Source organism: Girardinichthys multiradiatus, chromosome 3, assembly GCF_021462225.1.
Source record: "Girardinichthys multiradiatus isolate DD_20200921_A chromosome 3, DD_fGirMul_XY1, whole genome shotgun sequence".
NCBI lineage: Eukaryota > Metazoa > Chordata > Actinopteri > Cyprinodontiformes > Goodeidae > Girardinichthys > Girardinichthys multiradiatus.
The window spans coordinates 28,123,982-28,136,151 of NC_061796.1; the positions used below are offsets into that span (position 1 = coordinate 28,123,982).

General features: G+C 41.5%; 1 protein-coding gene across 2 annotated transcripts in view; it reads left to right on the forward strand.

Moving 5' to 3' along the window:
- The window catches only part of efna3b (ephrin-A3b), a 91,707-nt gene that overhangs the window by 62,648 nt on the left and 16,889 nt on the right, over nucleotides 1–12,170 (forward strand). Inside the window, exons 3-5 of one of the 2 annotated variants that reach the window (XM_047360521.1) lie at nucleotides 5,096–5,388; nucleotides 10,905–10,970; nucleotides 11,831–11,908. In XM_047360521.1, coding sequence (XP_047216477.1) covers nucleotides 5,096–5,388; nucleotides 10,905–10,970; nucleotides 11,831–11,908 — 437 coding nt within the window. The remainder of the gene's footprint in view (nucleotides 1–5,095; nucleotides 5,389–10,904; nucleotides 10,971–11,830; nucleotides 11,909–12,170) is intronic. The other variant, XM_047360522.1, reaches the window with a different exon arrangement.

Here is a 12,170-nt window from a genome sequence, read left to right on the forward strand (position 1 = left end):
TTAGCCACTTAGTAAGTGGCAATAAGAAATTAGTTAGTTTTTATTTTAATCTTAAATAATTACAATATTTACTATGTTCCTTTTTAGCTTGGAGAAAATAATTTTAGGAAACTTTTAGATCAACTCATAAAAAAATATAATGACCATGAATCCTACATATTTTCCAATTCAAAATTCTGTAGTATTATATAATATCAAATATCATTTTTTATTTATGCCCAGAATAGCTTTCTGGACATTGAACTACTTTCCTTAGTTGTATTTTGCTATGTGTATGTTTTACAAATCTTGAAATAAGTTGGCTTCCAATCAATTTATCTTGTCTAACACAGATTAGTTCTACCAGCGAAATCTGGTCTGGATTAACCTACAATAAGGGCCTTCACGTCATTTTATTTTCACACACTACATGTAAAACCTTTTGTTTCACCCACTTTTTTTGCTGTTCTACAAACGTCTGTAGGTTGCAGAAGATGCACCAACTGTTGTTTGACTCCAGAGACTCAGATTTGTTGCTACTCTGCAAAAACCTTCAGTTTACAGTTTGAATATTTTTAGTAAGTTGGTTTGATTTACACCATCTATATCTAAAACTTGCAGATTATATGCAATAAGGCTCCACTTTCATCAGTTTTTAATTAATGTTTTTATATAGTTTGACTGCATGGGGAGCATTTTGTTTAAACATCTTTCTGTTTTTAATGGCAGCAGATGTATTTTCCAGTACAGATAAGATTGCAGGTATGATAAATTATTGTCTAAATGTATTTTTCATGCAGTTCCTCCTCCCTGCACACTCCCTGCTATCTAATGTTACTATGAAATTGGCCATGTCTGATTTTCTGATTAGCCTTGACATAAAACTACCCTGCTTTATGCTGATCTAACATGCTGATGAAAGTTTTACATGAAATTTAATTTGCCACTTACTTCTTTCCATGTCTATTTATCCCCCTCACTGCAAGAGCTCGCTGCATTCAATATAGTGTTTGCGATGTGCAACGAAGCATGCCCACATGCACAAGCATGCAGAGAGTGAATCCTGCAGCCAGCTTTTATCTTTGGGAAATAGTTTACTTTCAGATTACTCCAGATGCACCCAGCTGCCCTTCTCCCTCATTATCCCTTCATCTCAGTAAACGTGCCTTTGTTTGGGAGCATAAAATGCTCCAGCCGCATCTTTTTTAAGTCTGCTATATTCTCTCTCTCGCAGTTCTTTCTCTAAACTTGCATTTACACCTCCCTTGTGAACCCAAGCTCACTTTTGTTCCTTATTTTTTTCTTGGTTTATGTTCCATGGAAATATGAAAGACACTGTGTTGCTCTTCTAATGATTTATTTAAAAAGTAAAATTTGTAGTAAATTGCGTTATATGTCGAGAGCAGAAGGTGAGTTTATGTTATTCCTCAGAGAAAGGGAGGAGAGAAAATAGGTGCTTATAGAAAAAGACAAATTTAGGAAGGATTTTGCGTGAGCTGTGATAAGTTGTGATGGGGTTCGATCTTCATTTAATAATTGAATAATAATCTCGCTGGAGACATGACCTAGAACTGGCAAACAGGAAGAGAGACTAAAGATTACACTCTGCTGCCCCCTTCTGATTTTATGGTGTCACCATTCTAACTTTTGAGTAAGTGATTGAGTGATATGATCATTGGTGTGTGTATGATTTACAAGTGCAACCTGTCTGTGTCACATAGAAACAGGCGTGTATATGTGATGGAGAGGGGAAAAAAGAGGGCTATGCATGTCAGGAAGGAATCTAATTTACTTTGTCACACACACACACACACACACACACGCACACACACACACACACACAGTCACAGAATCAGACCTTATCTTCCCGTCAAGCGAGCCTTTTTTAGGGCTGGCACTGATATATGAGCTACGAGGGTGTAAAGAAACGTTGCCAGGACTTTGACAGCAGATTCGAGTGCAGCGTTTGCATTGCAGTTGATGTATGAGCGTAGGGGTTAGGGGACAATGCAGCGGTGACACCAGGTGAAGAAGCTTGTGGCCCTGGGCCCTTGAGTCCATTCTGGAGAGGAAGCTCTGTGTTCTTTAAATACCACAGCCCTGCAGGAATGAACACATACGCACATCTGCTTTGTTTTATTAATATCTGGATGCGTCAGACTAAGACAAAGACATACCTGCAGAAAGCATTCAAACACTACAGTCTTATGTGTTTACATCATGTCGTTATGGTATTTCAACGGCTGATTAAATGCCTAGTGTGTGTGTGTGTGTGTGTGTAACTAATGCTACAACCTGCTGAGAATTAAAGGACTCATTACTGTGTTGAATGCTGAAAGATACAAAATAATGCAAAAAGGTGCATCTTTCCTATCAGTTAAGTTTTTATATTATCAGGATTTCACATAACAAAAAGCAAAATGCTACATAATGTCAAATGTTTCAACCTGTTTTTTTTTATATGTACAGAGCATTCACACAGCCTGATACTGCCACCACCATGTTTTACCATGGGGATGGTGTCTTCAGGGTAATTTACAATGTTAGTTTTCCCCCAAACGCAGAGTTTTGCACTTAGGAGAAAAGTTACATTTTCTGTCATCTAACAAGAGAGCCTTCCTCTATATGTTTGCTGTGTTTTCTACATGACTTGTGGTAAACTACAAACATAATTTCTTTTTTTTTTTTTTTTTAACAATGGCTTTGTTTACTAATAGTTTTCCTGTCAGTTTATTCTCTGCAGGTGTCCTAGAGTTACCTTTTGCATCTTAGCGGCATTTCTAATTAAAACTCTTCTCTCCTGCCTCTATGAGATGTTCAAAGTCTAAAATTGTTTTGTTACCCATACCTGCTTTAAACTCTATAACTTTCTCCCTGATCTGTCTGGTGTGTTCTTTATGATGCTGTTTGTCCACTGATGTTTCTCCAAAAAACCTTCAACCAACAGGTTTATGTGTTGGTTGCAGTATTGACACATAAAACTTGACAAAATGTAAAGGTTTTATGGGTGTGAATACTTCTATAAGAACGGAATACGGTGAGCGATTCCAGCATTTATTGCACATCATAAATTACATTTAACTGTTAATTTGTAAATCAACAATAATAGACCTGACGCTGACTGACTGCCAAAATCAACTGCAGACATTTTGGCTTTGTTCAGAGAAAAGAAAACAGAACAAAATCCAAAATAAGAAGGACCCATTCACCAGCGCCATTTTAGGATTTTTGATCACAGTCTGCTTCTCCTCATTCCAACAAAGGCAGAAAATAAAAACTTCTAAAGCTGTGGTTTGGACCGTTAGGAAATGGACTGAAGAGTCAAAGCATATGTTGTAGGCCTGCTTTGGTTGCACAGATTGGGGTGTTTCTGAAACCTCAGCCACTGACCTGAATGAGCTCACTGAAACTGTGACATCATACACTAGTTTTTGTGAGGACATGTGTGTAGAGCAAGACCCTTTGCACATATAAAAACAACAAACCATGGCTCACTTCCCATCTGAGGAGGCTGTGTAGGACCAATGAAGGGGCTAATAGAAGTGGGGACTGGGCCCTGTATAAAAAGGCCAGGAACAAACTGACTTAGGAGATCAGGACAGCTAAGGGAAGCTACAGTGAGAAGCTAAAAAGCAGCTTCTCAGCTAATGACCCAGCAGCAGTTTTGGAAGGTCTGAAAAACATCACTCTCTAGAGAAAGCCGTCCCCACACCCTGACAAAATCCTCATGTCGCAGATGACCATAACAGCTTCTACTGCAGTGTTCAAAAGCAGCTGTTCACACCTTCCACCAAGTCGTCCACATCTCACTCTGTCACAAAAGCTTCCTATGCACCAACCATTCTCTCCTCAGAACCCCTACGTAAATTTAAGATCTCTTAGGAAGATGTAAATAGGCTGTTTCAGCATTAGAAGAACAGGAAAGCTGACAAGGTCTCCCCCTGATGCCTGAGAACCTCTGCTGACTAACTGTCCCCCATCTGCACTCAGGTCTTTAACAAGCTGTGTGAGGTTCCCTCATGCTTAAAATGCTCCACCGTCATCACCAGCTTTCTGACTGACTGACAACATCAGGTGAGGCTAGGGAACAAGACCCATCAGCACTGGTCCTCCCAGGAGCGTGTTCTCTCTCACCTCTCTTCTGTACACAAATGACTGCACCTCAGCGGACCTGTCTGAGGAACTCCTGAAGTTTAAAGGAGATGACTGGATCAGACCAGTAACAGTGGTGTCATCTCCATCAAACCACTACTACTGGTCTGATCCAGGATAATGACGAGTCTGCATACAGACAGGAGGTGGATCTGCTGGTCCACTGGTGCGGTCAAAACCACCTGAAGCTTAACCCGCTCAACTGAGTGGAAATGATGGTAGACATCCGGAGAATAACTTCACACTATGTCCTTACACCATCCTTAACAACACTGTGTCTCCTGTGGGTCACTGCTGGTTCCTAGGAACCACCTGAGGTGGTCCTCACACATAGATAAGGTTCGGAAGAAGTCCCAGCAGAGACTGTACTTCCTGCAGCAACTCAATTAGTGCCACATGAGTTGCCAGTCATCTTCTACACTGCCAATATTTAGTCTGTGCTGTGTTCATCCATGACTGTGTGGTTTTGCTCATCCACAAAGCAGGACCAGTCCAAACTACAACAAACAATCAGGTCTGAAGAGAGCATTCTCAAGGCTGACTTTCCCTCCATCCAGAACTTGTACAGGTCTAGAGTCAGGACATCCTGGACACAAACTGTTTCGACCTTTACCTTCAAACTGGCATTACAGAGGGCTATTTGCAAAACCAGCCACCTCAGAGAACCCAGATTAAATACCATACATATTTGCACTAATTCAACCATGTCTTTCTCTTTTGTAAAACCAGTATTTATACATATTTACAAAACACTTTTTTATTTCCCTTATTATTTATTTATATTTAAAATGTCTTCATTGAGAACAAAGTGGAACAGCAGTGAAATTCTTAGTTTTTTGTGCAAAGCTGTTTCTTATTCAAAATAATTTGAAAGTAGATGGCTACACCTACATAAATTATGAAAAAGAATTTAGGGGCTTCACATAGATTCTCAAACTCAGTGTTGTTTTTTCTGTTTGTGCAGTCTCCGCAGGGAGGGTTACACAATGCAGGTGAACGTCAACGACTACCTAGATATCTACTGCCCTCATTACAATGACACCCAGCGCATGGTGGGCACTGGAGAGCAGTACGTCCTCTACATGGTCAGCTACCGTGGCTACAGGAACTGTGACCCTCAGCTGGGCTTCAAGAGGTGGGAGTGCAACCGGCCCCACGCCCCCCACGCACCCATCAAGTTCTCTGAGAAGTTCCAGCGCTACAGCGCCTTCTCGCTGGGCTATGAGTTCCATGTCGGCCAGGAGTACTACTACATCTGTGAGTGGAGTCAAACTAGCATCCTGCACTGTGAATATGTCAATAAAACTGATGTCCTGGGAAACGTAAATGAGGGGAAATATATATATATATATATTATGGCTAAAGGTTTGAAGTGAAAACTGTTAATTGAGAGGAAGTGGTTCACAAGGGCATACATTATAAAAAATATAGTCATATTAGTTAAAGCCTATCCTCTTGTAATGATGCAACTGCATTAATACTTGGAATTGACTGTAGAAATGCACCTTCAGAGATATTGTGGCCTTTACTTTCATGACTATACCCAGTTCAGGTGACTCAGATTTTCCTTAAAAATGTAAATAACAACAATATGCTGAATGGCAAATTTTACTTAACAAATTCAGTCTTAAATATAGCATTTATGTCATAAAATATAAACAAGTGGTTTTTTTTTTTTCTCAAGAATAGCTCAGATCTACAGGGTTGTCTCTGTCTGCATCACTGAAAAGCTATAAATACAGTAAATCCTCCAGGTTATGGGGGGGGTTATCTGCACAAATACCTACACTAAAGATAATTACATCATACCTGCTTTACTTCTTTAGAAAACAGATCATAGCTCCATAATATTATTTTTCTTTTTTTTCAAACATGAAGTATAATGTTTCCCATATCACAAGCATTTAACATTTCTGTACAAGATCTATTCAAAACAAATGTGTCCACCTTTATTTGAGAGTAAAAAGCTTGAATTTACTCCCATGTGTTGTAAAATCAGCTTTTCATTCATTTGTTGAAACAATAGTGAAGGCTTTCCTTGATTTATCATTTTTTATTTGTATTCAGACCAGCGGTGACCTCACGCTGTGTGTAAGAGAAAACCGTCGGCTTCACACAGCTCTGCAGTTAAACAGAATTTCCCAAAATATTTTAAATACAAATACAATGATTAGATATGTGAGATTTTTTAACTTTTATAGTATATAATCTTATATTAGCAGTTAGCATAATTATTGTGGCCCTAATTTTAGTCATTTGTTACAAATAAAATAAAACTATCAAAGGACAAAAATGATCTAAAGTCTGTTTTCCTTATAGGATAATCCATACCAAATTTACAGTACAAGGCTTAGTATACTAGATTTTTAAGTAGCTGATCTGACAAAAACAAAAAATATCTCTATGAAATAGTCATTTTCCGCACTGCCAAATCAGAAGTTAGCATCGTTTTGTTAGAACTTCTACTCCAAAGATGTATGTAAGAAGTATGACCGGCCGATTACTGTTTGGAGACATACGGGCATTTAACCAGCCGATTCCAGTCACCATCTGAGTGTTTGGTGCTTCTCTAAGTCATTCCTTAAAACTCTTCAAATCCTAATCTGTCTTGGAAACTTGAAAGTGTCTTACCCACTCCAAATTCAACATGGCTGTCATAAAACATAGACAACTGGCTGAAAACGAATGGTTAGCACCTTCTTAAATCATTTGAGCACATAGCACTGTACAACCTTCAGATTCTTTAAAAGCATAAAAGATAGAAACATATATTTTTATAGGCTGTTATTGCTCATGTAGTTAGCCTTGTCACAGAGCACCAGGAGTAGCAAATCCCACTGGTTTTCCAACTCGCAAGTGAAGCACGGTTAAATTGGGTCCCAAGGCATTCCCAGACCCGACTTCCGAGCTAAAGAGTACACAGAATCATTTCAGGATAACAAATTCCTGCTTCACATGTAATCACATCACCTTGCAGTCAAGTAGCCTCATTCATTTTGTTGACTGCTCATCGAATTAACTTGCAGCACCTTGTGCCGAAATGACACCATATGAGTAATGAACATTGGAGCTCATCAGTAAACAGTTCAACAACAAATGTCATAAACAAACTTCTATAATCAGTGTGGCGCCTGTTCAGTCCACAATGCTTAATAGAAGATGTCATCAGAACGTTCTGCTCCGCTGGGCCGCAGTAAGAAAGCTGCACAGCGCTGTCACAAACAAGGAGATGCCCCGGTCTTTGTTTTGTTCTCACTGGCTGCTGTTTGCAAAAGCTCAAAATGGGTTTTAAGTGATCAGATCATAGTATTTAATTTTTGCAGCGGTTGTTTGGTTAAACTATTCAGATGAAATATTGCTGAACTTAAAGAGAATATCTGACCTATTTTTAAGCTTTAAAAGAAACGTCTGCACATCTTTTATAGATCATTTTAACAGCAGACATTTTAACTTAACAGTGCAGGTGCCCTGTGGGGGGTGCTCCAGGAGTATGGAATCGGGGGCCCTTTATTAGGGGCCATCCGGTCCCTGTACGAGCGGAGCAGGAGTTTGGTCCGCATTGCCGGCACTAAGTCGGACCTGTTCCCAGTGCATGTTGGACTCCGGCAGGGCTGCCCTTTGTCACCGGTCCTGTTCATAACTTTTATGGACAGGATTTCTAGACGCAGCCAAGGGCCGGAGGGGGTCTGGTTTGGGGACCAGTGGATTTCGTCTCTTCTTTTTGCGGATGACGTGGTCCTGCTGGCCCCCTCTAGCCAAGACCTACAGCATGCGCTGTGGCGGTTCGCAGCCGAGTGTGAAGCGGCTGGGATGAAGATCAGCTCCTCCAAGTCCGAGGCCATGGTACTCGACCGGAAAAGGGTGGCTTATCCTCTTCAGGTTGGAGGGGAGTTCCTGCCTCAAGTGGAGGAGTTTAAGTATCTCGGGGTCTTGTTCACGAGTGAGGGAAGAATGGAGCGGGGGATCGACAGACGGATCGGTGCAGCTGCCACAGTAATGGGGGCGCTGTGCCGGTCCATTGTGGTGAAGAGAGAGCTGAGCCGAAAAGCAAAGCTCTCAATTTACTGGTCGGTCTACGTTCCTACCCTCACCTATGGCCATGAACTTTGGGTCATGACCGAAAGAACGAGATCACGGATACAAGCGGCTGACATGAGCTTCCTCCGTAGGGTGGCCGGGCACTCCCTTAGAGATAGGGTGAGGAGCTCGGCCATCCGGGAGGAGCTCGGAGTAGAGCCGCTGCTCCTCCACATTGAGAGGAGCCAGTTGAGGTGGCTCGGGCATCTATACCGGATGCCTCCTGGACGCCTTCCTCGGGAGGTGTTCCAGGCACGTCCCACCGGGAGGAGGCCCAGGGGACGGCCCAGGACACGCTGGAGGGACTATGTCTCTCGGCTGGCCTGGGAACGCCTTGGGCTCCCCCTGGAGGAGCTGGAGGAGGTGTCTGGAGAGAGGGACGTCTGGGCATCTCTGCTGAGTCTGCTGCCCCCGCGACCCGGTCCTGGATAAGCGGAAGACGACAAACGAACGAACGAGTGCAGGTGCTCTGGATGTTAGTAAGAATGGGTCTGTTTTATTTAAGTGTCCCAGTAAGCAGTGATGCCCCTCAGCAAGGCATTAAGCAGAAACCACAAATGGTGCCCTGGGCAAACCCCTCCTTCCTCCACCCAACCAGTCAATGTCTAGGAAATCACCTGAATTCTGGGACAGGATAAAATGCACTGCGGTCCCACACAAAGCCCATTAAATAATATCCCTTTACTTTGAAGCAAGCACCAATTCCACAGCAAAAGCACATGCAAAAACATAGAAAAGTTGTTAAGGAAGCAACTGAAAGATGCAATCTATTTTTTAGCTGGCGCTTGTCCCTCCCACTTCTAATGCATCCCAATCTCTGAGCAACCAGCCATATGGCCCATTTCACAAGCCGCCACTGCTCCTTGAGATTATGACACATCATTTGGCCTATTTCCCTGCAACTAACACTGACCATGTAATATTTTAGCCAGGTGCCCCAAACTTAAGTGATTTAATGTATTGTACTATATGATTAATCAGGGAAGGTTGAAGTGTTTGCCAGCAAATTAATTAACACACTGGCCACAATCAATATTGTTTTTAGCAGGATGTCACTTGATCTGAGTGGTGGCTCCAAACATTTAGCAGTTCTTTCAGATGTAAGTGAAGTTTCTTTATTAATGGTTACATCAAAAACTTTGTCAGAGAGACGATGAGTTGTAAAAAAAAAATGATAGTCATAAAAAACAAAAATTATATAGTTCTAGTGTAATTGCAGCTTGGCTTTAGGATAAACAATTGTGACTCAACCTACCTACACTTTGTTCATAAATACAATTTTATAAGCGTAACGTAGAGCTAGGACTTAATTATGGAAAAATACTGATAAAAAAATTAAAGCATTTAATCAAACTGTAAATGGTAAACATATGCCTTCTGTACTAGTGAATATCAGGTGTCTGACTGCAAGTTAATGCAGCGCATAATGATCTGTTTGCTACATACTGTTCCCTTCCCTCGTGTCATCGATTGGTGGGAGGGAGTAAGTAAACAGAGCAGATGACAGGACTTTTTGTGATGGTTTTATATGATTAAACAGCCAGGCTACCAGGAGTTTAAATAAAGTTGAACCCTGTTTTTGAGAGTAAATCTCACAGAAGATTATTACTACTATGCCCCAGCATTTTACATCTAAAGCCATCTGTGGTGGAATGAGACATCCGGACAAGGTGAGAGTGAAAAAAGTAGCTGAACATGTCTCAGTGTTACTATGCCAGCTTGCTTTCAATTTAGAAGGTTTCTCTGTCTTTGCATTTCTGCCTTTTGGTTAGTTATGCAGCATTCAGACTGGGGGTGAGGATGTGAGTTTTACGTAGAGAATATAAATATCAGATTTCCACTAAAATGCAGTGACTGTTAAGAGTGACAGAGAGAGGTTGAACACAGAAGCCCTGTTCTGTAAAGTACTTTTGTATTTCACTTTTTTTCTCAAGAAGTGTGAAGCTGCTTTTTTAGAACATGGAGACATTTTGAATGTTACTCAATCTGGATTTGAATGGTTGGATGAACCACTGCATAAAAGCAATTAGGTCTAGAAAGAAACTGATGTACATCATCATAATACAGACTTAGTCATCTGGTGTAGTAATGGTACAATAAAAGTACCCCTCTTTTAAATGGTATGGTTTAACATAGTTTATACTTATCCAGGGTTGTTGGGTGTTGCTAATCTTTCATAGACTTTTACATTTAGGTTTGTTGGTTTGTACCCTTTAGATTAGATTAAAACAAAAAGATATAACATAATTTACATATTAAATGGCAGGTGGCCTGCACTTGTATAGCGCTTTATCAAGTCCTCAGAGACCTCAAAGCACTTGTCACTGCAGTCAGTCTTCCACCCATTCATTCACTTATTCACACACTGACAGTGGTAGACTACATTGTAGCCACAGCTGCCCTGGGGCAGACTGACAGAAGTGAGGCTGCCATACACGGGCGCCACCGAGCCCCCTGACCACCATCAGCAGGCAAGGATGGTGAAGTGTCTTGCCCAAGGACACAACGACTGAGACAGACAAAGCGGGGGTTTCGATCTGGCAACCCACCGGTTAATGGACAAACCTCTAACACTGTCACCACGTCACCCCAAACCCTGGAATTAAAATCCTAGAATATACTTTCTTTGTGCTATGACTGTACATCACATCTGCAGCATCACAATGTTGATTTGCTGTTTATTTTATGTTGCACAGCCACGCCCACTCATCACCATGGACGCAGCTGTCTCAGACTACGAGTGTACGTCTGCTGCTCCACAGGTATGCCCCATGTTGTCTTTTTGTGTATGTGCTCTTTGATCTCAATTTGCAGTGTTTTGAATTTGTTGCAGATTTTACCTGTGGCCTATCTGTCAGACCCCAGACCTTCTTCAATGGAAAAAACACAACTGGTTCACGCAATTGGCCCCAACCCCCATTCTCACTCACAGTTTTCCATCTCTTTGCTCCTCGTTGTCTCCTTCTTCCCTTTACAACCCCTCCCCCTCTACAGCGAGTAGCTCCTGCTTTGAAGACCCTCCACCTCCGCCTCCTTCCTGTCCTCTTCCTCGCTCTTTCCGACTCTTTCACCCTTTCTTCATCGGTCCCTGTCAGAATCCATGAATTGCTCTTTTTGGTCAGTGGGTGGCTATGTATACGTACTGTTATGCTTCCTCTCTCTCTGTGTCTCTGCTGCCACATTTCAGTCTCTCAGCCCGCTCAAACACACATTCACACACTCTCACGCTCGTCTTTGATCCCTAGCCTGTCCGGTCCTTTTAACTTCCACAGCCCTGTAGTATTAACCTCTCCTCCCTCCTTCAACCGTCTGACTCCATGTCTTTCTTCTCACACACTGGCCCTCTTCAGTTTTGATTTGTCGTCCCTCACAGCCCTCTTTCTCTCTTCCCTGTCTCTTTGTGGAGAGTGCTGCTGATGTTACAGCTTGTCAGTCTGGTCTGCTCTGGGCTTTTTTAACCTCTGCACCCTTGTCTTGTCCCTCTCTTCCCTCAAGATGTCAGCGTGGATGTAATCAAAATCCTTTAGCCTGGAATGGTTTAAACCTCAGCTCTCTGGTCAGCTGTGATTTAGTTTCACACAGTTTCTTATGTTTTCTCTCTCTCTCTCTCTCCCTCTCTCAGCATCGGATGTGGATGATGAACCAGAGCCTACAGAACCAGACTACACGCTGAGTCCAGGCCTAAAAATTGATGATATTGGTAAGTGTTTCAAACATCTGTTTAACAGCACAATAATGAGAATGTTTAAATAAATAAACAAATAAAATAAAATCAGTGTAGAATGTACAGGTCTGTACCACTGGTATTTATATAAAGATGGAAAGTATAGATTTTATTAAACACATATATTGATGAATAGATCAATACATAAACAAATTGAATTAGCATTAAAGCTTGCACCAGTGGTATCTAGGAACATATAACTATGAATTAACAAGATATATACATATATATCCTCTGT